The sequence below is a fragment of the Melanotaenia boesemani genome, chromosome 14 (assembly GCF_017639745.1).
Source record: "Melanotaenia boesemani isolate fMelBoe1 chromosome 14, fMelBoe1.pri, whole genome shotgun sequence".
NCBI classification, from domain to species: Eukaryota; Metazoa; Chordata; class Actinopteri; order Atheriniformes; family Melanotaeniidae; genus Melanotaenia; species Melanotaenia boesemani.
The window spans coordinates 33873264-33894378 of record NC_055695.1 but is presented as its reverse complement, the minus strand read 5'-3'; the positions used below and the strand labels follow the sequence as shown (position 1 = coordinate 33894378).

At 42.8% G+C, this 21115-nt stretch overlaps 1 protein-coding gene across 1 annotated transcript; it reads right to left on the bottom strand.

Moving 5' to 3' along the window:
* Positions 1–340: 340 nt before the first annotated feature.
* Positions 341–18656, bottom strand: scp2b (sterol carrier protein 2b). Its single transcript, XM_042006468.1, has 5 exons — positions 18508–18656; positions 17690–17780; positions 7093–7222; positions 6912–6991; positions 341–814 (listed from the first exon to the last, which is right to left on the bottom strand). The coding sequence occupies exons 1-5, from the start codon at positions 18528–18530 to the stop codon at positions 719–721; spliced, it is 420 nt and encodes a 139-aa protein (XP_041862402.1). The 5' UTR covers positions 18531–18656; the 3' UTR covers positions 341–718.
* Positions 18657–21115: the final 2459 nt, after the last annotated feature.

Genomic DNA, 21115 nt, shown 5'->3' with positions numbered 1-21115 from the left:
TCCTCCATGTCTGAGGGGAAACTACAGTGTGGCAGTCAGGAATCAGGTCACCGCACCGCTGGAGAGGTGAAGTAAAATGTTTCTGCATCAGGAGCTTTTTCACTCCATAAGCTTGGCCAGTATTTCCATTTTAACATCTATAAACTGAATAATGTATGAGAGTGGTCAAGAAGCTTTGAGCTTAAACAGAGCAGCATTTTGTTCAGCACCGTTTTCTGGAGCATTTAACAGGAAGTGTTTCAGCTTTTTACGGCTGCAGAAGGCTCAGAAACACGTCACTGGGAGGAAAGCTTGAGATCTACAACCAGAAACAACAGCTGGAAAGACAGACCCAGTGCAGTGCAGCAAAGACTAATTTATTGTGTAGAAAGTTTCCACAGATCATCACAACAGTGAGAGCGCAGCAGAAAATGACAACACTGTGATCAGATGATTTCTATGTTACGTCTGAGACGAGGAGGCACTTAGACTGCTGGGTCTACGATGGTGGAAATAACATCAAGCAGCTGGACTCTGAACTTTACCAGATATCATAGATGGAAAGATTTCATGATCAGGTTAGGTTACTGAAAACTGGACTTGAAATTAGTATAACATCTATGTTATTCTCCAGTTAAACTGGTGAGGCTGCTAAAAGAAAAACAGGTTCAGTCTGGTGGGGAGAATTTCTTTCAGCCAGACTGGCTGTGAAACTCTGTGGATCAAGGTTCCAGCTCCTCTACAGCTTGGCTTTGCCCGGCTGCAGCTGCAGGTTTTGCAGCTTCATGGCCAGACCCATGTTTCCCGTGATCTTCAGCTTGCCCTGGAAAAATGCCTGGGAATCAGAGAGAGTGGGGGGAAGAAAAACATGTCATCAGGACAGCTTGCAATCTGTGTTAGAGAGAACTGCACGCTGCTGGTTTTAAGTTACCGTGAGAGATTAACCCAACCCAGGGAAAAGTGGGGCAATGACAACAAAGGCTTACGACATGTCAGGAAGCAGCGTGGTAAGGACACACGAACGCTGGTGGGATGAAGAGGGAAATCAGGAAGGAGTAAATCTAAGCATTTTAAGAGACTGTTTTCTCTGAGGTTGAAGCCTCCTGAAAGGATCCGGCGCTCCTTTATCCCTCTACTTCCACTCACACATGAAAAATGTTTGCAGTGTTTTATGTCTAACACAGACTAATTAAACAAAGACATTTTAACCAATAACGAGTACTAATATGAGTACTAATAAATCCCATAACAGTTTACTGGGCCAGTCGCGACGACTGGTTAATGGTGTGTTAAATCATACGAGTCATCCTGCAGCAGCCTCTGCACGTGAGGATAGAAAACTGTCCGAATCTTCAGAAATAAGGAGGATAAAGTGGTTTTTGGTGGATTCAGTTCACCGCTGTGATAAGGTATCTACATGCCCAAATTAAGGTTCTTTTGCTGAATTAATACCAAATGCTGATTTTTAATATGGCGTGAGTAATAACTTTAATAGAATTAAATGAAAACGTTAAAAAAATTTAAAAAAGTTTAATAAAAAAGGAGAATACTAATAATAATGTGATTTCCACTTATATTTAAGTTTTAATACCTGCACATAGCAAACACTGATCATGTCTAATTATATTTTAACCACAGAGCTGATCAGTAAACAGTCCGGAGGGTTTATGCTGGGATGAACTGCTCGGCCTCAGCCGCTGACCGGAGTCCTGCTGGGTGATGGGAGGGCTGGAGGGCCAGGAGAAATGGCTTCAATCCCATCTTGTAAAGGTTGGACATCACTTTCTTATATCGCTTCTCTGGTCCAGTAGTCTTATAAACTCTGGATGACCCTGGTTAGCAGCGCACCTCTCCGAGCTCGCTGGACCAGACGTTCCCTTCTGTGGAAGTGGTGGAAGCAGAAGATAAGTCCTGGCTTTGGTTTGAGTTGTGCTGCGGTGAGCCTGGTCCAGTTCGGGTGTGGAAGAGAAGATTTCCTTACAGCCTCTGTAGGTTGTGGAACTTCGGTTTCCTCTGGGAGCCCAATCAGCCGAACGGGGCAGCGTCTCCCCTCCTGGTCAGTTAGCTTAGCATTTAGCTTCCTGTTATCGGTTAAGCTGAGTGCAGTTTCTACCTCCTCCAGCTGCTGGTGAACAGTCGAGAGATGTAGTCCGTCCAGCGTGTCCTGGGTCTTCCCCGGGGCCTCTTTCCGGTGAGACGTGCCCGGAACACCTCACCAGGGAGGCGTCCAGGAGGCATCCGCACCAGATGCCCGAGCCACCTCATCTGGCTCCTCTCGATGTGGAGGAGCAGCGACTCTACTCTGAGCCCCTCCCGGATCACCGAGCTTCTCACCCTATCTCTAAGGGAGAGCCCGACCACCCTGCAGGGAAAACTCATTTCGGCCACTTGTATTCGCGATCTTGTTCTTTCGGTCACTACCCACAGAGGGTGGGAACGTAGATCGACCGGTAAATCGAGAGCTTTGCCTTTTGGCTCAGCTCCTTCTTCACCACGACAGACCGATGAGTTTACATCACTGCAGACGCCGATCCGCCTGTCCATCTCCTGCTCCATCCTTCCCTCACTCGTGAACAAGACCCCGAGATACGTGAACTCCTCCACTTGGGGCAAGACCTTATTGCAGACCCGGAGAGAGCATTCCACCCTTTTCCAGCTGAGGACCATGGTCTCGGACTTGGAGGTGCTGATTCTCATCCCAGCCGCTTCACACTCGGCTGCGAATCGCTCCAGTAAGAGCTGAAGATCACGGCCCAATGAAGCCAACAGAACAACATCATCCGCAAAGAGCAGAGATCCAATCCTGAGGCCACCGAACCGGATCCCCTTAACACCTCGGCTGCACCTAGAAATTCTGTCTATAAAAGTTATGAACAAAATCAGTGACAGAATCAGTGACAGAGGACAGCCTTGGCGGAGTCCAACACGCACTGGAAATGTTTCTGATTTACTGCCGGCAATGCGGACCAAGCTCTGACACCGGTCGTACAGGGACCGGACAGCTCGTACAAGCGAGTCCGGCACTCCATACTCCTGGAGTAGCCCCCACAGGAGTCCCCGGGATACACGGTCGAATGCCTTCTCCAAGTCCACAAAACACATGTATATTGGTTGCGCAAAACCCCATGTCCCCTCAAAGACCCCGAAGAGGGTGTAGAGCTGGTCCACTGTTCCACGACCAGGACGAAAACCACACAGCTCCTCCTCAATCCGAGGTTCAACTATCAGACGGACCCTCCTCTCAAGCACCCCTGAATAGACCTTACCAAGGAGGCTGAGGAGTGTGATCCCCCTGTAGTTGGAGCACACCCTCCGGTCCCCCTTTTTGAAGAGGGGGACCACCACCCCAGTCTGCCAGTCCAGGGGAACTGTTCCCGATGTCCACGCAATGCTGCAGAGGCGTGTCAACCAAGACAGCCCTACAGCATCCAGAGCCTTAAGGAACTCTGGGCAGACCTCATCCGCCCAAGGGGTCTTGCCGCGGAGGCGCTTTTTAACCACCTCAGCGACCTCAGCCCCAGAGATAAGAGAGCCAGCACCAGCTAGCCCAGACTCTGCTTCCTCATCAGAAGACGTGTTGGTGGAATTGAGAAGGTCTTCGAAGTATTCTCTCCACCGCCTCACAACGTCCCGAGTCGAGGTCAGCAGCCCCCCATCCCCACTGTACACAGTGTTGACAGAGCACCGCCTTCCCCTCATGAGCCGCCGGATGGTGGACCAGAATCTCCTCGAAGCCATCCAGAAGTCATTCTCCATGGCCTTTCCAAACTCCTCCCATGCCCGATTTTTTGCTTTAGCGACCGCCAAAGCCCGCCGATACCAATCAGCTGCCTCTGGAAGGAGTCCCACGGGCCAAAAAGGCTCGATAGGACTCCTTCTTCAGCTTGACGGCATCCCTTACTGCCGGTGTCCACCAACGAGTTCAGGGGTTACCGCCACGACAGGCACCGATGACCTTCTGGCCACAGCTGCGGCTGGCCGCCTCAACAATAGAGGCACGGAACACAACCCATTCGAATGCCCCCCGCCTCACCCGGGACACGGTTGAAGCTCTGCCAGAGATGGGAGTTGAAACTCTTTCTGACAGGGGACCCTCACAACACGCTTGGGTCTGCCAGGCCTGACCGGCATCCTCCCCCACCATCTTAGCCAACTCACCACCAGGTGGTGATCAGTTGACAGCTCCGCCCCTCTCTTCACCTGAGTGTCCAGGACATCTGGCCGCAAGTCCGACGACACGACTACAAAGTCGATCATCGAACTGCGGCCTAGAGTGTCCTGGTGCCAAGTGCACATGTGGACACTCTTATGTCTGAACAAGGTGTTCGTTATGGACAGTCCATGACGAGCACAGATGTCCAACAACAAAGCAGATTTAGATTAGGGGGGCCGTTCCTCCCAATCATGCCCCTCCAGGTCTCGCTGTCATTGCCCACGTGAGCATTGAAGTCCCCCAGCAGAACGAGGGAGTCCCTGGAAGGAGTGCTCTCCAACACCCCCCCCCCCCCCCCCCCCCCCCCCCCCCCCCCCCAGCTATTTGCTGCATGCACCGAGCATAAGCACAAACAACATTTAGGACCCGTCCCCCCACCCGAAGGCGGAGGGAAGCTACCCTTTCATCCACCGGGGTAAACCCAACGTACAGGCGCCAAGTCGGGGGGCAATGAGCATGCCCACACCTGCTCGCCGCCTCTCACCAGGAGCAACTCCAGAATGGAAGAGGGTCCAGCCCCTCTTAAGGACAGTGGTTCCAGAGCCCAAGCCGTGTGTCGAGGTGAGTCCAGCTATATCTAGCCGGAACCGCTCAACCTCGCGCACCAGCTCAGGCTCCTTCCCCGCCAGAGAGGTGACATTCCACATCCCTACAGCTAGCTTTTGCAGCCGAGGATCAAACCGCCAGGGTCCCGCCTCTGGCAGCCGCCCAGCTCACAATGCACCCAATATATCACATTTATCTTTCTTAAATAAAATAAATCAGACCCAAATTATCATGAATGTTCTGCTTTTCAACACTAAATAAACCTAAACATACACCAACATCTCATGCAACCATGTTGATTCCATCATGGTTCATGCTGCCTGAAGACAACATGCAATCTTCCATCAGGGGAACAGCTAGATTTTCACAAGTTTTCACTAACTAAGCACAAAATTACATATAGTAAACTATAAACAACAAGGGTTTACTCCCCTTGTAGTATGAAAATGTTTGTTTCCAAACAGAAAAGGAAAGAAATTATGTTTTTAAACTGTTTTTGTGGAGCAAAACAGCAAAGCTGTTTTCGTTTAAATCCACCAAAAAGGGTTTCAGTACAACTTCCTGAGTCATGCAACAAATTCAAGCATTGTTATTGGTTCCTTGTGGTTTTTCCCTCCTTTTTCAATACTGCATCATTTCAAGGGACGGGGCAGAAACAGGGACGGAAAAAACTGGACACATTCAGACAAGGATCCCTACAAGATGAAGCCAAGAGACTTTGTTGTTTGAGAAATTTATCATTATTAACTAATTTCCAGCATAAATAACCTGGACAGAAACTGTGGTTTAAATGCTTTAAAATATTTTGAACACAACATTATATCCATGAAGAGGTGGAGAGTTAACGAAGCAACAAAATGTTTTAGGAAACTTCTGCTTGGCTTCACAAGTGCTTCATTTCACATATTTGCAAAGTAAAGTGTTTTCTATAAATCTATCATATTTATCTTGAGGTCAGTTCTGAGTTTGATGATTTAATTATGAACCAAAGGAGAAAATTAGTGTTTACTTAATACAAGGAAGACATTCCCAACCAAAACAGGTGAAATATAGCAATCCTTTTCCCCAAATATAACAGGTGCTCGTCATCTAATTAGAACATCACGATCATGTTGATTTATTTCAGTAATTCCATTTAAAAAGTGAAACTTGTATGTCGACATTCATTCCTCACAGACTGACATATTTCAAATGTTTATTTCTTTTAATTTTGATGATTTAAACGGACAACTAATGAAAACCCCAAATTAAGTGTTTAAGAAAATTTGAATATTACTTAAGACTGATACAAAAAAAGGATTTCTAGAAATGTTGGCCAACTGAAAAGTATGAACATGAAAAGTATGAACATGAAAAGCATGAGAATAAAAAGTATGAGAATGAAAAGTATGAGAATGAAAAGTATGAGAATGAAAAGTATGAGCGTGTACAGCACTCAGTACTTAGTCGAGGCTCCTTTTGTCTGACTTCCTGCAGCAATGCGGCGTGGCATGGAGTCCGTCAGTCTGTGGCAAGTTTCACTTTTTGAATGGAATTACTGAAATAAATCAACTTTTTCATTATCTTCTCATTTATGACGAGCAGCTGTACATGAGGCAAAGCTGTGTGTAGGAAACTTGTAAACAGTGGCAGGACCCACTAGGATGGCAGTAACTAGTCAGATACCGAGCTGCCATGTGAAGATAAAAAATAATGTAAAACTTTGTATTTTATATGTAGATCTTTTAAAGCACGTTTCAAAAAGCTCAAATGTTTATTTTTAGTGAAAGCGGGCGAATTATCCTCCTTGAAGCAGGATATGGAATAACAGAGATAAATACAGAGATAAAACACCACTGGACTAATATTAATTAAAATGGTTTGAAATTGGTTGATGATAAGATATAAACTATGTTTATTGGGAACTTTTGGATAACTAATGTTAAATTAATCCAGGAACATAATTTGTCAGAAACAACGAGATTCATGAAGAACGTTGCATTTACTGGGATTATTTCTGTTCTGAGTGCATGCACATGTGCTCTTTTGGTCATTTCAGGAGTTGACTGATCATCCATCGGCTTTAAGTCCATAACCTGCAACCTCACCAGCTGACATGATGGAGCAAAAGAAACATTTAAGAGATGAAGCTCTTTCAATGCTGCCTCCACCTCCACAGTGGCTGGAGACTCACCGTCTGTGGATTCATCTTCCCCGTCATCAAATCAAGCAGATCGGTGTCTGACATGGAGATGGTGCAGTCAGCTTTTTTATCTGCAGGACACACAGGAAAACAGAACTTCTGCATTACAGATGTGTGTTTTCGGAATCCCAGGTAAACAAGCCTTGTGATGTTCCAGATGTTAGCAGCTCACCTGTGTCATTGTGAACGCAGCCTTTGCCATTCTTTACGTCCACAAACCAAGTTGCATCCTGTCCGTTTGGACCATCCTTAACTTTAAAGGCAAAAACTCCACCAATTTTCTTCACGAACTGCTCCCCTTCCTACAAACAAAGACTTTTCAGTCATAACAGGTTTATACGTACATGGCACCTGAAAAACTGCTAATCTGGCATTTTAATCAATATTTTATCTATTTATCCATCCAACCATCCATCCATGAATCAATCCATCCATCCATGAATCAATTCATCCATCCATGAATCAATTCATCCATCCATGAATCCAACCCAGAATTTTTTCGTATCGGTCTTAAGTCATTTTCTAATTTTCTGGGATATTGAATTTGGGGTTTGCATTAGTTGTCAGTTATAATCATCAAAATTAAAAGAAATAAACATTTGAAATATGTCAGTCTATGAGGAATGAATGTCGACATTATACAAGTTTCACTTTTGAATGGAATTACTGAAGTAAATCAACTTTTTCATGATATTCTAATTTTATGAGGAGCAGCTGTACATAAGAGGAAAGATAATTGCATTTGCATATGCCACAAAAATTAAAAAAGAAAACTTAGAAAGAGAAAAAAAAAATAGATAAGGAAATCCATGAATTAGAGAAGGAACTGGCGAGGCCATATTCAAATGATAAATACCAAATTATCTGTAAATTAAAACATAGGCTGCATGAAATTTATGATAAAAAGGTTGAGTATGCCTTATCTAGGCTTAGGACAAAATTTTATCAAGGTAGGGAAAAGAATGGGAAATTATTAGCAAGACAACTAAAGCAACAATACAAGCTGAACAATATATCAATTATTTAAAAAGAAACTCAACCGGTAACCTCTTCAAAAGAAACAAATTTAGTTTTTAAATCGTTTAAACCAGTACACATGATGAAGAAGAAGTGTTGGTTTTTGGGGTGGAGCTTTAAATTGTCTGAGATCTTATTTAACCGAGCAGAGCTTTATGGTCCAGATTGGAGCTGCAGAGTCCTCTTCTGCTCCTCCCATGTGTGGAGTTCCTCAGGGCTCCATTCTTGGACCTCTTCTTTTTTCTCTTTACTTGCTCCCTCTCGGTGCAGCTCTTAGAAAGCCTGGCATGTTCTTCACTTTTATGGTGACGACAGCCAGATTTATTTCCCTCTGAAAAAAAGTGCATCCTCAGCAAAACCATTACTTGGTCGTATAGAGGAAATTAAGGCTTAGATGTCTTTTAATTTTCTTTATTTTAATGACAGAAAGACTGAGGTGTTGCTATTTTGATGCCTACAAGGGACCAGCTGACCTGGTTTTTGACTGATTATTTGAAGCCTACAGCAATAAACCTCGGACTGGGCTTAGATGGTAACCTCAGACCTGACTCACAAATCAGCTCAGTGATCAAGTCTAGTTTCTTTCAGCTAAGACAGCTGACTAAAGTTAAACCATTTCTTTATCTGCATCATCTCGAGATTTTAACCCATGCTTTCACGCTGGGCTTGGTCAGGCCTTCCTCGATCGGCTGCATCTGGTCCAGAATGCAGCGGCTCGACTTTTAACTGGTACTAAAAAACGAGAGCCCATTACTCTGGTCTCTGCTTCCCTTCACTGGCTGCCCGTTTGTTTTAGAAACGATTTTAAAATTCTTTTATTTGTTTTTAAGTGCCTCCACAGTCTTGTCCCACAATATCTGTCAGACCTCCTTCAACCATACACGCCGTCACGTTCCCTCAGGTCAGCAGACCGCAAATTTTTAACCGTTCCCTCAACCAAGAGGAAACTTAGAGGTGACCGAGCCTTTCCTGTAGCTGGACCCACCACGTCTTCAGGACCCCTCTTCACCTGCTGTTCTTATAATCATTGTTTAAAACATGTTTTCTCTTTGGCTTTTAACACTAGTTCCGGTGCTGGTAAATACGGTTTTATTGGCTGATCCTATGTTTTTATACTTTTTACTGTTTTGTCTTATTTTGGTGTAAAGCACTTTGGTCAGCTGTGTTGTTTTAAAAGTGCTATATAAATAAAGTGGAGTTGTAGAAGGAGCTGAGCCAAAAGGCAAAGCTCTCGATTTACCGGTCGATCTACGTTCCTACCCTCACCCATGGTCAAGAGCTGTGGGTAGCGACCGAAAGAACAAGATCGCGAATACAAGCGGCCGAAATGAGTTTTCCCTGCAGAGTGGCCGGGCTCTCCCTTAGAGATAGGGGGAGAAGCTCGGTGATCCGGGAGGGGCTCAGAGTAGAGTCGCTGCTCCTCCACATCGAGAGGAGCCAGATGAGGTGGCTCTGGCATCTGGTTAGGATGCCTCCTGGACGCCTCCCTGGTGAGGTGTTCCAGGCACGTCCCACTGGGAGAGAGAGGGAGGGATGAATGGATGGATGGATGCATGCTTTTAAAGTCACAAAATCTCAGGTCCTTGAAAATACCTTTCAGTGTTTTATACAACCCTTCCCAATAGTCTTTAATGGGCGGGCAAGCCCCAGAAGACATGATAATGGTTTTACATTTTCATTATTGGCAGCTCCTCCAGCTCCCCAGTTGTTCCACCATAGTGGGATTTCTGAGATGGTGCAGTAAAGAATCTTATTAAACATTTCTAAATTGTATTCCCTCCATTTCTGTAAACTAGTGCATTCCAAAGCTATGACTGCATCATTGTCCATTCCTTTTATATTTATCCCTCCTTCCTGTTCCCACTTTGTCTTATTTTGTTTCAAAGCCAAATTTGTTTAAAGCCTTAAAGAGAAAGTCCCAGTTTACTGAATCAAAAGCTTTTTCAGCATTAATACTTACACAGTTGCCTTAGTTTGATTTTTTCTATCTGATCTATAACATCTTTGGATTGTATTTTCTGGCCATTCCTTTTTTTAATTTCCAAGCCAGTATTTTCAGTGATTTAGATCCGACACTAATACTATGATTTTTCCTCTCAGTACGACTTTTAAAGTTTCCCTCAAGGTGGGAGGTGAAACCATAGCGATATCATTAAATTCTAAATATAAATTTATTTCTCTTCTAATTTGTTCTTTAAATTGAGAATCATTTATTAAACTAGAATTAAATTTCCATGTAATGTTTCTTGGTTTTAAAAATAGTCGACGGGTAGGTAGACGGGTGCATGATCACTTAAATCTATTGTTCCTCTTTCACATTCCCTGATTTTATCTTCATCCGTCCCGAATGTCAAACAGTAATCGATCCATTGGGAATGTGGGGCAGAGTAGTTTGTATAACCTCTTCTATTAGAAAATATTTTGTTCTCCATACATCTATTAAACCTGCCTCGTCAGGTGCATTCACTGTCTTATGTAAGGGCTGTTTTCTAGAGGTTACTGTTAAACTCTCCGGCTCAGGTTGTAAAGCAGCAGCTCTTCTGTTTCCATTATCATAATTTTTATCACTTTCTAAAAGAAAATAATCCCTTTCTGAAGGTGCGTATATGTTCATTAAAGTAGCTGATTTACCATCAATACAACCCCTAACGAAAACAAATCTGCCTTCTTTAGCAGTCATTTCAAATACTCTTTAGAATTTTAAGCTGTTGGAGATGAGTAAGGCAACTCCTCTCCTGGTCCTGATCTATATGATGAGAGGAATAAAAAGCCTGTTTCCTGAAGAAATACTACATGTTCTTTCTTCGTTTTAGATAACATTTTATTCTGTTTAATAGAATTTAAAAACCCGTTAACATTATTGGAAATAAATCTTACTTTGACACTAGCCATATATACTGATTTGTAATGAAAGTAATGATTTAGCAGATTTACTTCCTGAACAAGCAAAACAAAAAAAAAGAAAAAATAAAGAAACCAAAAAAAGCATGTCTACATTAGATAAAACAAAAGGCTGGGGTCTCTTCCACGTGAGCTACCATCCAGCTGTGGAGGAAACTTTCTTCTACTGATGGGTTGAGAGCCCCACAGCAGCATCCAAAACAACAACACTGGTCTCCGTCCATTCAAAAAAAAAAAGCAAAATCTCTAAATCACTCTTTTATTTATTCACAAGTTATTTAGGAAGTGGACAGAGCTATTCATACCTACAGCTATAATTCATACCCTTTTCTTTCTTTTTCTTGGCTAAGCGACCGTTAGTCCGTGTTTTTCCTGCAGAGGTTGAAACTTGTGTGCAGTTTTTCTTGACATTCTCGCTCTTCCCCCCCCCCCCCCCCCCACCCCACCGTTGGTCTCTTCACCGTTACCCCGGTAGCTTTCCTCGGGGTAGCCACGGTGATGGAGAGTCCTCTGTCCTTCATGTCTTCCGTCTCGTACGTCCTTGTTTCGTCCTCATAGAATACGAGTTCTGGAAGCGGATATTCTGCGGCTTTAGTACCGCTTCGCCTCAGAATAATCTTTCCACTTTTGCAGGATTGCCGGGGGGGAATTCCTGGTCAACGTCGATCCTTCTCTCCTTGAAAAACACCTTTCCCCTTTACCCAGAACATCCTCTTCAACAGTATAGCAGAGAAACTTTATTACTAATCTCGACTTGTCACCTCTGTCTCCAGGTGGTCTCGGGCAAGCACAAGATACCATGTTCAGTGGTATGGGATATCTCCACGGTATCCCGTAACAATTTCTCCACAAACACTGTCATAGACGACCCCTCGGCTCCTTCAGGAATCCAATATATCCTTGTATTATAGGCCTTTAGGCTCAGTCCCCTCTTGCGAGCGTGTTTGTGTTAATTATTAATTCCTCCCCATGATCAAGAGTGCGAACCATACCGTGGGCTTAGGGGAGCCGCTTTTTTTGCATTTCCTATCTTTTTTCGGCAAGTAAGAACATGATGCCAGCTGATATTACAGCTTGCCCCACAGAACATAAGCGTACCAATACATATTGGTTAACAACTCTTATGCAACAATAATACATAACAGGTGCAAATGTCCCTTGCAAAAAAAATTTTTACCACTCTTTTTGCAAAGATCAACTTACATAGTTAATATTCCCCACATATCACACACGTACACAGCGATGCTTGCCATACACAATATAATGAGCAATGATAGTTTCCCATATTGTAAATAGTTAAAGCAGGTCTTACCTTACCTTTTACGCATTTACTTCTTTTATTTTGTATTTAACGTAGATCTACAGGAAGTTTAACTTGGAGCGCCACCACGCTTCAGTGGTCACAATAATTATAGCATCCATAGTCATACTTTAGGCTACAGTGAATTTGTGAGCAATCAGCATACATTTTTATTGTCAGTATTATATAGCTCCCCCAACATTTCATAAATCCTGTGTCTAGGGGAGCTCATGTTTCATTAAGGGGAGCTATAGCTCCCCCAGCTCCCCTGTGGTTCGCACCCTGCCCATGATGGCATGAGTAGTTGTGCTTTTCCATGAGTTCATGGTTCTGTAGTTCTGCCATGTGTGACCAGCATTATTACCCTCATTTCTTTCAGGTGTAAACCTAGTGGAGCTAAACGGGCTTGGAACAAGTCATGAACATATTCGAAGCGGTCAGTGACAAGGCGTTTTTTCTGTCATCACACGATGCATCTCTCCCTAAAACTCTTACTCTCCAAAGCGCTCCTCTCACAAGCCGCACCACCAACGTGGGCGAAGTCTCCTAAAGATGGGCGGGACATTGTTTCAAGAGAACTGGTTGGTCAGGAGGGTGGTGCTTTTATACTCAGTAGGTGCGTTTCCAATACCCCCGAATTGCGCAAAACCTAAATATTGGTATTGGAAACACGTATGTGTGTGTGTGTGTGTGTGTGTGTGTGTGTGTGTGTGTGTGTGTGTGTGCACTCACTGCCATACACACAGCGAGCAGCTATGGCACGTTGTCATGGAAACCAGATAAATAGCATCAGACTTGTTTCCTGTTTGGTAAAAGGCTGAAGTGTACATCTGCTCTAGAGAAAATGTGGCTTTAAATGACCATGTGGGATTTATTTTAAACCATGTGCGTGGTGACATCACTTCCTGTTGTTGAACGTGATGGCGCCCGTTAGCTTTAGCTGTTACGATGAGTCTTAGCGTTAGCTGCTAATGTGAGCGGTAATACGCTGCAAAAGACTTTATAGATGGATGTAATCAATACTGGTGAATGAAACATCTGAACCTGACATCGTCACGGTAAGAGAAGCTGATTGGACGGAGGAAACACAGGAAACCAGTTGTGTGTGTGTATACGCTTATATCTCACCGAGTCTCGGAAAGTCACGTGACAGTAGGGTCATGTTACTGGAAATGAGGACATATAAAAAAAAATCGATCTCCAAGTGTTATGAAGTGATAAAGGATTTATTTCATTTCAACCTATTAAAATGGACAAATCCTTTTTTAAACCCGCCCTACCAAACACCATCCAATGGAAACACCTGCAGGTCACAGTTGCATTTTTTTTAAATATTGTTTTTATTTTGCAAAAACCTGTAAAGGAAACGTAGCTATTGACCTCTTATCCAGAACATAGCCTGCTTCAGAGCCGGTTCAGCACAAGTTACCATGGTGATTTACCCGGTTGGAAGTGAACCCGCTGGGTGAAACCCTAAAGTTACCTGGATAAGAGAACATCCAGCCTCGTCTTGCAGACCTCTGGTCACCAACACATCAGAAGATGTTTAGGAACATTTCTGGGCCGCTGCCTGACTGCCAGGATAATTCTCTATTTATGAGATGTTTCAATGCAAATAGAAAAATCTGACCTTATTGCAGCTACAGCAGAAAGTCTAATAAAATCCTTCTGTTAAAAACATCAAGAACCACCGCAGTGAGATTCTGTTTGTAGTCATCCATCAGCTGAAACTGCTGCGTTACTTTCTGCTCTGTCTACAATGAAATGAGAAACAACTTATCTGGTAAGTTATATATATAGAATATGTTATTTTTATAGCAGGTTATTAAAGGGACAATGGAAAGCCAGAGGTTTGGAAATGAACAGCTCACCTCCAGCAGGACAGCCGTGTTGATTACGTGTAGAGCACGCTCCGTACATGCCTAACATCTTAGGTTTGTGACTAAACGAGTCAGTGGTGCCATATTAGGGATGAGCTGATCCGACATTCAGCATCGGTATCGGACCGATACTGTACAAAATGCTAGGATCGGATATCTGACAACAAAAATTTAATATGTCCGATCCGATTCATTTGGCCTAACTTTGTTTTGCTAAACCCGGAGAGACGGGCTGGTGGGCGAGCAGGCCGCAGTACCTGTCACGTGACGAGTAGGTAACGCATCATAGGTATGGGGTGCTTTGCACATAGCTTGCAACTTGTTATGAACGAGGGACTGCTAGCACAGCGTAGCATAAATGATGCAGTGTCTGCCGGCAGGAAAATAGTGGGTCACTTCAAGCATTCCCCGCTTGCATATTCACGCCTAGAGGACATTCAGGTGGAACTGAATATGCCAGTCAAGCGCCTTCAGCAAGATGTACGAACAAGATGGAACAGCACATTTTACATGATCCAGAGCCTTATCGCTCAAAAACGGGTTCTGTGTGCATAGAACGACCTTCCAGCCATGTTGACCGCAAACCAGTGGGGCCTACTTGAAAAAACCGTAACGGTGCATCTGATGTCATCCCCATTGTCTGTGTGCTCAAACGAGCGCTTTGTCGAAAAGACCCCGCAGACGCAGGAGTGAAGACCATGAAGGCCACCCTGCTTGAGGCTGTGGACAGACGTTTCAGTGATGTGGAATCTGAGCCATTATATTCTGCTGCTACACTGCTAGATCCAAGATATAAGGACAGGTATGATGTCTATTAAGTTCACTTTATATATCCCATTTGTGTGTTAAGGTACATTAATTTGAAATCTTACATATGTTTATTTTTATCCAGGTTCTTCACTAATGCAGAAACCTCAAGGCGTGGAAAAAATGCATTAATGGGGGAGTTAAAAAAGATGGAAGCCTCAAGACCGACAGAGGGGACCTCACCTGGGTCGGTAGCCTCAGAGCCTGCAAAGAAGACTCCAAAGGTCGAAGGTGGACACTGTAGTTGACTTGAAAGCATTTTCAATGAAATCTTGGATGAATGCACAGCTGTTACAGAGTCAGCTACCCCTACTGCATGCTTTGAAGTTCAGACTTACTTCAGTGAGCCAAATATTCTGCGTTCAGACAGTCCACTGTTGTACTGGAAAGTCAACCAATCCAGACTGCCGCTGCTAGCATCCGCTGCTGCTAAATATCTCTGGTACCTATTGAAGTTACAGTCTATATGATTGCCCTTTTTAGTTGGATTTTGTAATGAATGTTTACATTTTGTTTTCACATTGAATGGTTGTGTGACCCTGTAATTGCTGCTAAAAGCTAATAAAAAGCAGCAGTGTTACAAATCTTTATTTATGGTGTGAGCATTTCTTCCTTTTGGGGATTGAAATATTTGTTTCATAGTTTGATGCATGATTTTTAGATGGCCTGGTTATGTAGTACATCCATAGAACTATATTAACACTTATTTAAAAAGCGGTATCGGATTGGAATTGGTATCGGGCAGATGTTCAAATCAGGTATCCGGATCGGATCGGAAGTGAAAAATATTGGGATCGGGACATCCCTATGCCATATGATGCGTTTTCCAGTGTTTTCATAGAAAATATTAAACTCAGCTGCTTTCAGTCTGAGCTGAAACATCTGGAGCAGGTATTACTGAAGCATTTCTTTTCTTTTTTCTACGGCGATGGTGGCGGACTTTCTGTAGCTCTGAACTTTCAGCACCATATCATCACACAGAACACGTCACACCTTTTTCCACAGCAGCGCCCTGGTGAGTCCACCACTGTTTCTACACCAAAACTGTGTTTTCTAAACCGCTTAGCGCCTTAAACGGTGGGAGACATGATTATAAAAGTCAGCGTGGTGACCTCTGAGCTGCCTTTGGCAGAGCCAGATCTGTGGTTATAGTACAGCAATAGAAAACAGAGCTGGTGATAGTAAAACTCCACGTGCCTACAACACGGTCCTCACACGTCAGCTTTTAATGTCCAAACATAAAGTTGTTGTCATTGACAGAGTGAATATGCTACAGCTCCGTGTGCTGGAGCGGCCATGTTGACCGGCCCAAAGGCTTCATTTCTCACTCTGACTCCGACCTGAGATCAGGATCATTTTCCATCAGGCTGGTCCTGGTAGCATCATCAGATACGGTACGGCTGCAGGGTCGGCACTTTAACAGCTCGGTCTAAACCTAGACTCACACACACAGATGAACGTGACCAGTAACCAGCAGCGGTACGGTACTGGGAGGCCTCAGTCCAGCCGAGCCAGCAGTCAGCTGACGTCAGATGGAGGAACATCCATCACTGATCAATACATCCGATCAGACTTCTGTCAAGCTCACAAAGGCTGAAACTGTGATTGTCTGAAGATGAAGTTTAACAGAATTATAGATCTACAGCACGACTGCGGCAGCAGTAACGCACTTCTACATGTTCTACATCAACACTTAAAACGGCAGCTTGTTTTTACATCTGATGACAGCTTCAGCCAATTATTTACTAAAATCTAGGCCTTAAAAAAGATTAGAAAATCTCATTGTGCCTTCTTTTCCTGGTCAGTGACCCCTGCCTGGCCCCCTCATCAGAACTTTTCTGGGCCCGCCCCTGCATATAAATCCTTTCTATCACCTGGTTAGAGTAGCTGCTCTGTTCTGTGATTTACAACCTGTTCATAATCTCCCTTCAACACATTCGGGGCTCCTAAAAGGTAAACCGGTCGATCCAGCATCTGCACAGCAGCAATGATTTAGAAAGACGCCCTGTTGTTTAATCTTGACACTTGTTAGATATCTGAACCTGATCCATCTGAACCTGGCTCGCCATAAATGCCGGTACAGACCAGTTTGGAGCCGACGTCTAAGTTTCGTCGTGGTTGCAGAAAGCACAGAAGCGTCAGTGACAACAACAGAGGCAAAGCGTTCGGAAACAATAACGGTTAAATGATGGTTGAGAGCAGCAGATCAGCAGTCTCATGTTTTTTCACCAATTACCACAAACTGGAATTCCCATCATGCCTGCATCATGTTTACAGTTCACACATGTTGGTTTTCATCACACAGATGTTTTTTGTCCATGAGCTAAATAATCTAAATAAAGCGCTGGTAAATATTAAATATGAGCAGAAACAAACATTTCTTCCCTCATAATGACTTACAGTTTAAACACAGAACTGTGGTAGATTCTGTCCGATAAATATAAGCTCCGTACTTACATTTTAATCTATCTGACTGTTTTTCAGCACGCGTGTAAGTTGCATGACCGCCCCCGTGCTGCAGCTTCCTGACGTCCATCACTCAGACAGCTCTGCCACTGAGCTTGAGATGGATCTGCTGTGACTGAGGTCTCTCTGAGGTAACTGAGCAGAGCTGTGTTGGAAACCATTTCCCTGATTGAGCCAGCATCAGCTGGAAATGACATGTATACACTACCCTGAACGTTGGGGAACTGATGCAAATGTGCAGCAAGAGTTCATGTTGCTGCATCACACGTGTCAAACATCACATATGACTGATACTCAGGCTGAGGAAAATACTACAAATTCGTCCAGGTGTTCTCCCCAACAGTCTCAGATAATACACACCACTGAACACCTTTTCCTGTTGTGTGAAGCGCTTTTACCTCCTGAAGCTTCTTATTGATCTCCTGGAACACGGCGTGAGCCTTGAAACCCTCCAATCCATCACTGGAACTGGTGTTAACGGCTCGAATCCTTACAGGTAAATGGCAGAACAGTTAGAAAGTACAGAGAAAAACAACCACTGCACACCTGCTGGGAAACAATTCACTCATTTACACTTTTATACTGGCGCAGCGTATGTCAGTATAACTGCAGGCCGGCAGGCAAATTTCAGGCATATAAAATCTCACAAGGTGCTGATTAATAATTTTGAATATATATATATATATATATACACACACACACACACACACAAACAAATGAAGCCTCATTCTAGTTTTTTTCTTTGCACATGTCCATTGTGCAACTCTCAGCAGAGATAGAGAAGACCATGTCTCACTCTGTTCTTTTTTCTTACCGACAATAGTCGATGGGTAAATTAGTTGTCGACTATTTTTACTGTCATTTAATGTCGACAATAAACAATAGACAACGTTGACTAATCATTGCAGCCCTAACATACATACATGTATGTATGTATATATATATGTATGTATATATATATATATATATATATATATATATATATATATATATATATATATATATATGTATTAATATTTCAGATTTAACGCACTGTCTTTAACTGTATGTAAACTACATGAATGCAGGCAAACTGTGGCTAACGGGACTGTTAACCCTGCTAACAACGCTCTGTGTTTGACACTTAGTCCATTTCCAAGCTAGCTTGGTGCAACATGAACCCGTTCGGCGCCCTCAGTGAAAACATCGCAGCTAAACCACGTTTCAATCTTCTTACCTTAATGTCTGAATTTCATGCATCCTGCTCTGACTGAAGGTGAACAAACAGTGTCTCAGGTAGGACAAACGAGCAGATATGAACTTTGCCTGCTGACAGCTAACTACACTTCCTGCTTACTTCCGGCTTTCTCGGTTGTTCAGACTCGATGCATCGATGTCAGAGATGCATCTATCTATCTATCTATCTATCTATCTATCTATCTATCTATCTATCTATCTATCTATCTATCTATCTATCTATCTATGTGTTGGTTTAATGCTTTAAATAAATAAATAAATAAATAAATAAATAAATAAAATGTGCTTTTGTTCATTACAGAAACAAATAAACCGAGCTGAAGGTAGGCGGCGTTTCAGAGTTACTCTGGCTTCAGATCCCTTGAAAAACGGATGAATGTTGAGATTAAATCTACACTTTTTGTTTAAGGGAGTATTTATGCAACGAGCTTATTGTTTGCTTGTTTGTATTTTTTTTTCTTAACAAATTACTTTTGTTTTTTTCCCCCCACTTGAATTGTACAGACTCTCAATAAGGTTTAATAAATTATTTGGAAATAATTCTCATTTTTAGCTTTTTATATCCTTTGTAAGATGTAAAAATAGAAAGACTGTCTCCTGCTCTTGGCAGTAAACTTTGATCTCTGAATGGAGCAGGTTAAGTTTAATATTTCACAGAGCGAGTGGAGGAAACAGTATTTCATGGTGGACACGGTGAACTATCACCCACACTGCTTTCTGTGGAGCAGAGAAAGGAGGCGGGCTGTGTGGATGAGCTTTCAGTGGTGAGAGGGACAAGGTTCAGGGTCCAAAGCCCAGCTCATGCAGGCCTTTTCACTCTGTTTCATAACATTTATATGCTTGTCACAAGCAATGTGGGGCCAGGAGATGCTGACAGTATAACCGAGAGCAGGTCCGGGGAAGCACTGCACTCTGCTGGCAGGAGGAGAAACCTGGAAAGCTGCTGCTGAGCACATGTTGCTTTTTCTGTTACAAGCAATCCAGGCCATGCTCTCAATCACACATTTTTATACATGCTGTTCAGTTTATATAAGGTGAAATGTTGGTGCAACTAAACTGTTTTCATTGTCAATAAAATCTTTTTGGACTAAATTAAAATCTGTCAAAAGAAAACAAGTCAGTCACGGAGTATCTGCTTTAAGAAATAATGAATCAGCCATTTGTCTTCTGTCATACACTCCCACATGTTCAAACAGCTGATTGGTTACAGATAACCCACATCAGAGTTTAACCTAGCCATCAGACATTCATGATAAGAAGTTCTCAATAGAAAACACTCGGGATTAGGAAAATATGGTAGTTTTACATCTGTAGCTTGTGTAGATATATGTGCTGCAGATTTTGTGGATTGTCTGGTCTTTTTTATTTTTTATTTATTTTCAATTTGACTGACAGAAAATCATTTAAATAAAATAAATAAGAATAGTTGCAGCCTGCGGGTAAAAGAAGCTCTGACATGGCCAGATGAAGAAGAGAATCAATGATAACCTTGATGTTTCCTTGGGTCAGACTTACTTAAAATGAAGCAATACTGATCTTATTGTGTATTTCTAATATTGCTTTCCAATCTCATCCACCTGAAACGTGCACCTTAAACCATGCATTTACACAACATTTAGCGCTAATGGTCAGCACTTCAGGTAATATTGTAGTTTAGCTGTGACCTGCTGAGGGACAACAGAAACTAATTAGCTGCCAGGCTAACTCTGTTCATGTACACATTTTGTATTTTTACTTATGTTTCATGTGCAATATTGTCCCTTTAAAATAAATGAATTGAGAAATAAACAACCCTAAGAAGGATTTGACGGCCTTGTTGGAGGCTTGTTAAACGAAGCTAGCATGCAGCCATTCTCTGGGGATGGGTGATACCAAACACCTCCCTGTCGAGACTAAACCATCCGTTATGATCGTTTTTCAGTGATACGCATACTTCATGCCCCACTAAAGGTAAATCACATAAATGTACATTAATATCTTTATTGTAAGGGCAATGTGAAATATGAGTAAAACCATTAACTACTTGAAAAGAATACTTGAAAGAAATGCTTAGAAATTTATCATCAAATATATTAATGAGTAAATTAAAGACAATCAAGATGAAAATAAATATTTTCATAATAATGAAACAAACTACAAATTAATATCATTGATTGGATTTCTTAAATTGAATTAAGTAAGGGGTAATGCCCGACGAGGTGTCCATTATCATAAATTAATGGTCTTCGCTTCGTCCATTAATTTATGATAATGGACACCTCGAAGGGCATTATCCTACTTATACCATGGTCACTTGCAAAAGAAATAAATATTAAATAAATTATTAATGTGTTAATGTTGTTTTTTTACCAGTAAAATCCTAAGTTTTTCACAAGAAGCAGCTGAGTGGACTATTTAATATTTCTCATTGTGATGCGTTGCCAAGGTAACCGGCTCTGACACAGGACCTGCAGTCGGAAGGTCAGCTCTTGTATTAGACCTGATCAGTGGAGGGAAGAGAGACGATTGCTTAACGTTATGTTACGAGAGACAAACGTTTCAGAGGGCAGATGAAGCTCTTACAGCTGGTGTGTTGTAGATCATCTACT

What these genes read in the sequence shown, in the direction of transcription:
- scp2b (XM_042006468.1), bottom strand. Translation starts at nt 18,530, where the DNA reads ATGCATGAAATTCAGACATTAAG. An exon ending in CATGAAATTCAGACATTAAG is followed by an intron (nt 17,781 to 18,507) that starts GTAAGAAGATTG and finishes TTTACCTGTAAG; the next exon opens with GATTCGAGCCGTTAACACCA. An exon ending in GGAAGATGAATCCACAGACG is followed by an intron (nt 815 to 6,911) that starts GTGAGTCTCCAG and finishes TCTGATTCCCAG; the next exon opens with GCATTTTTCCAGGGCAAGCT.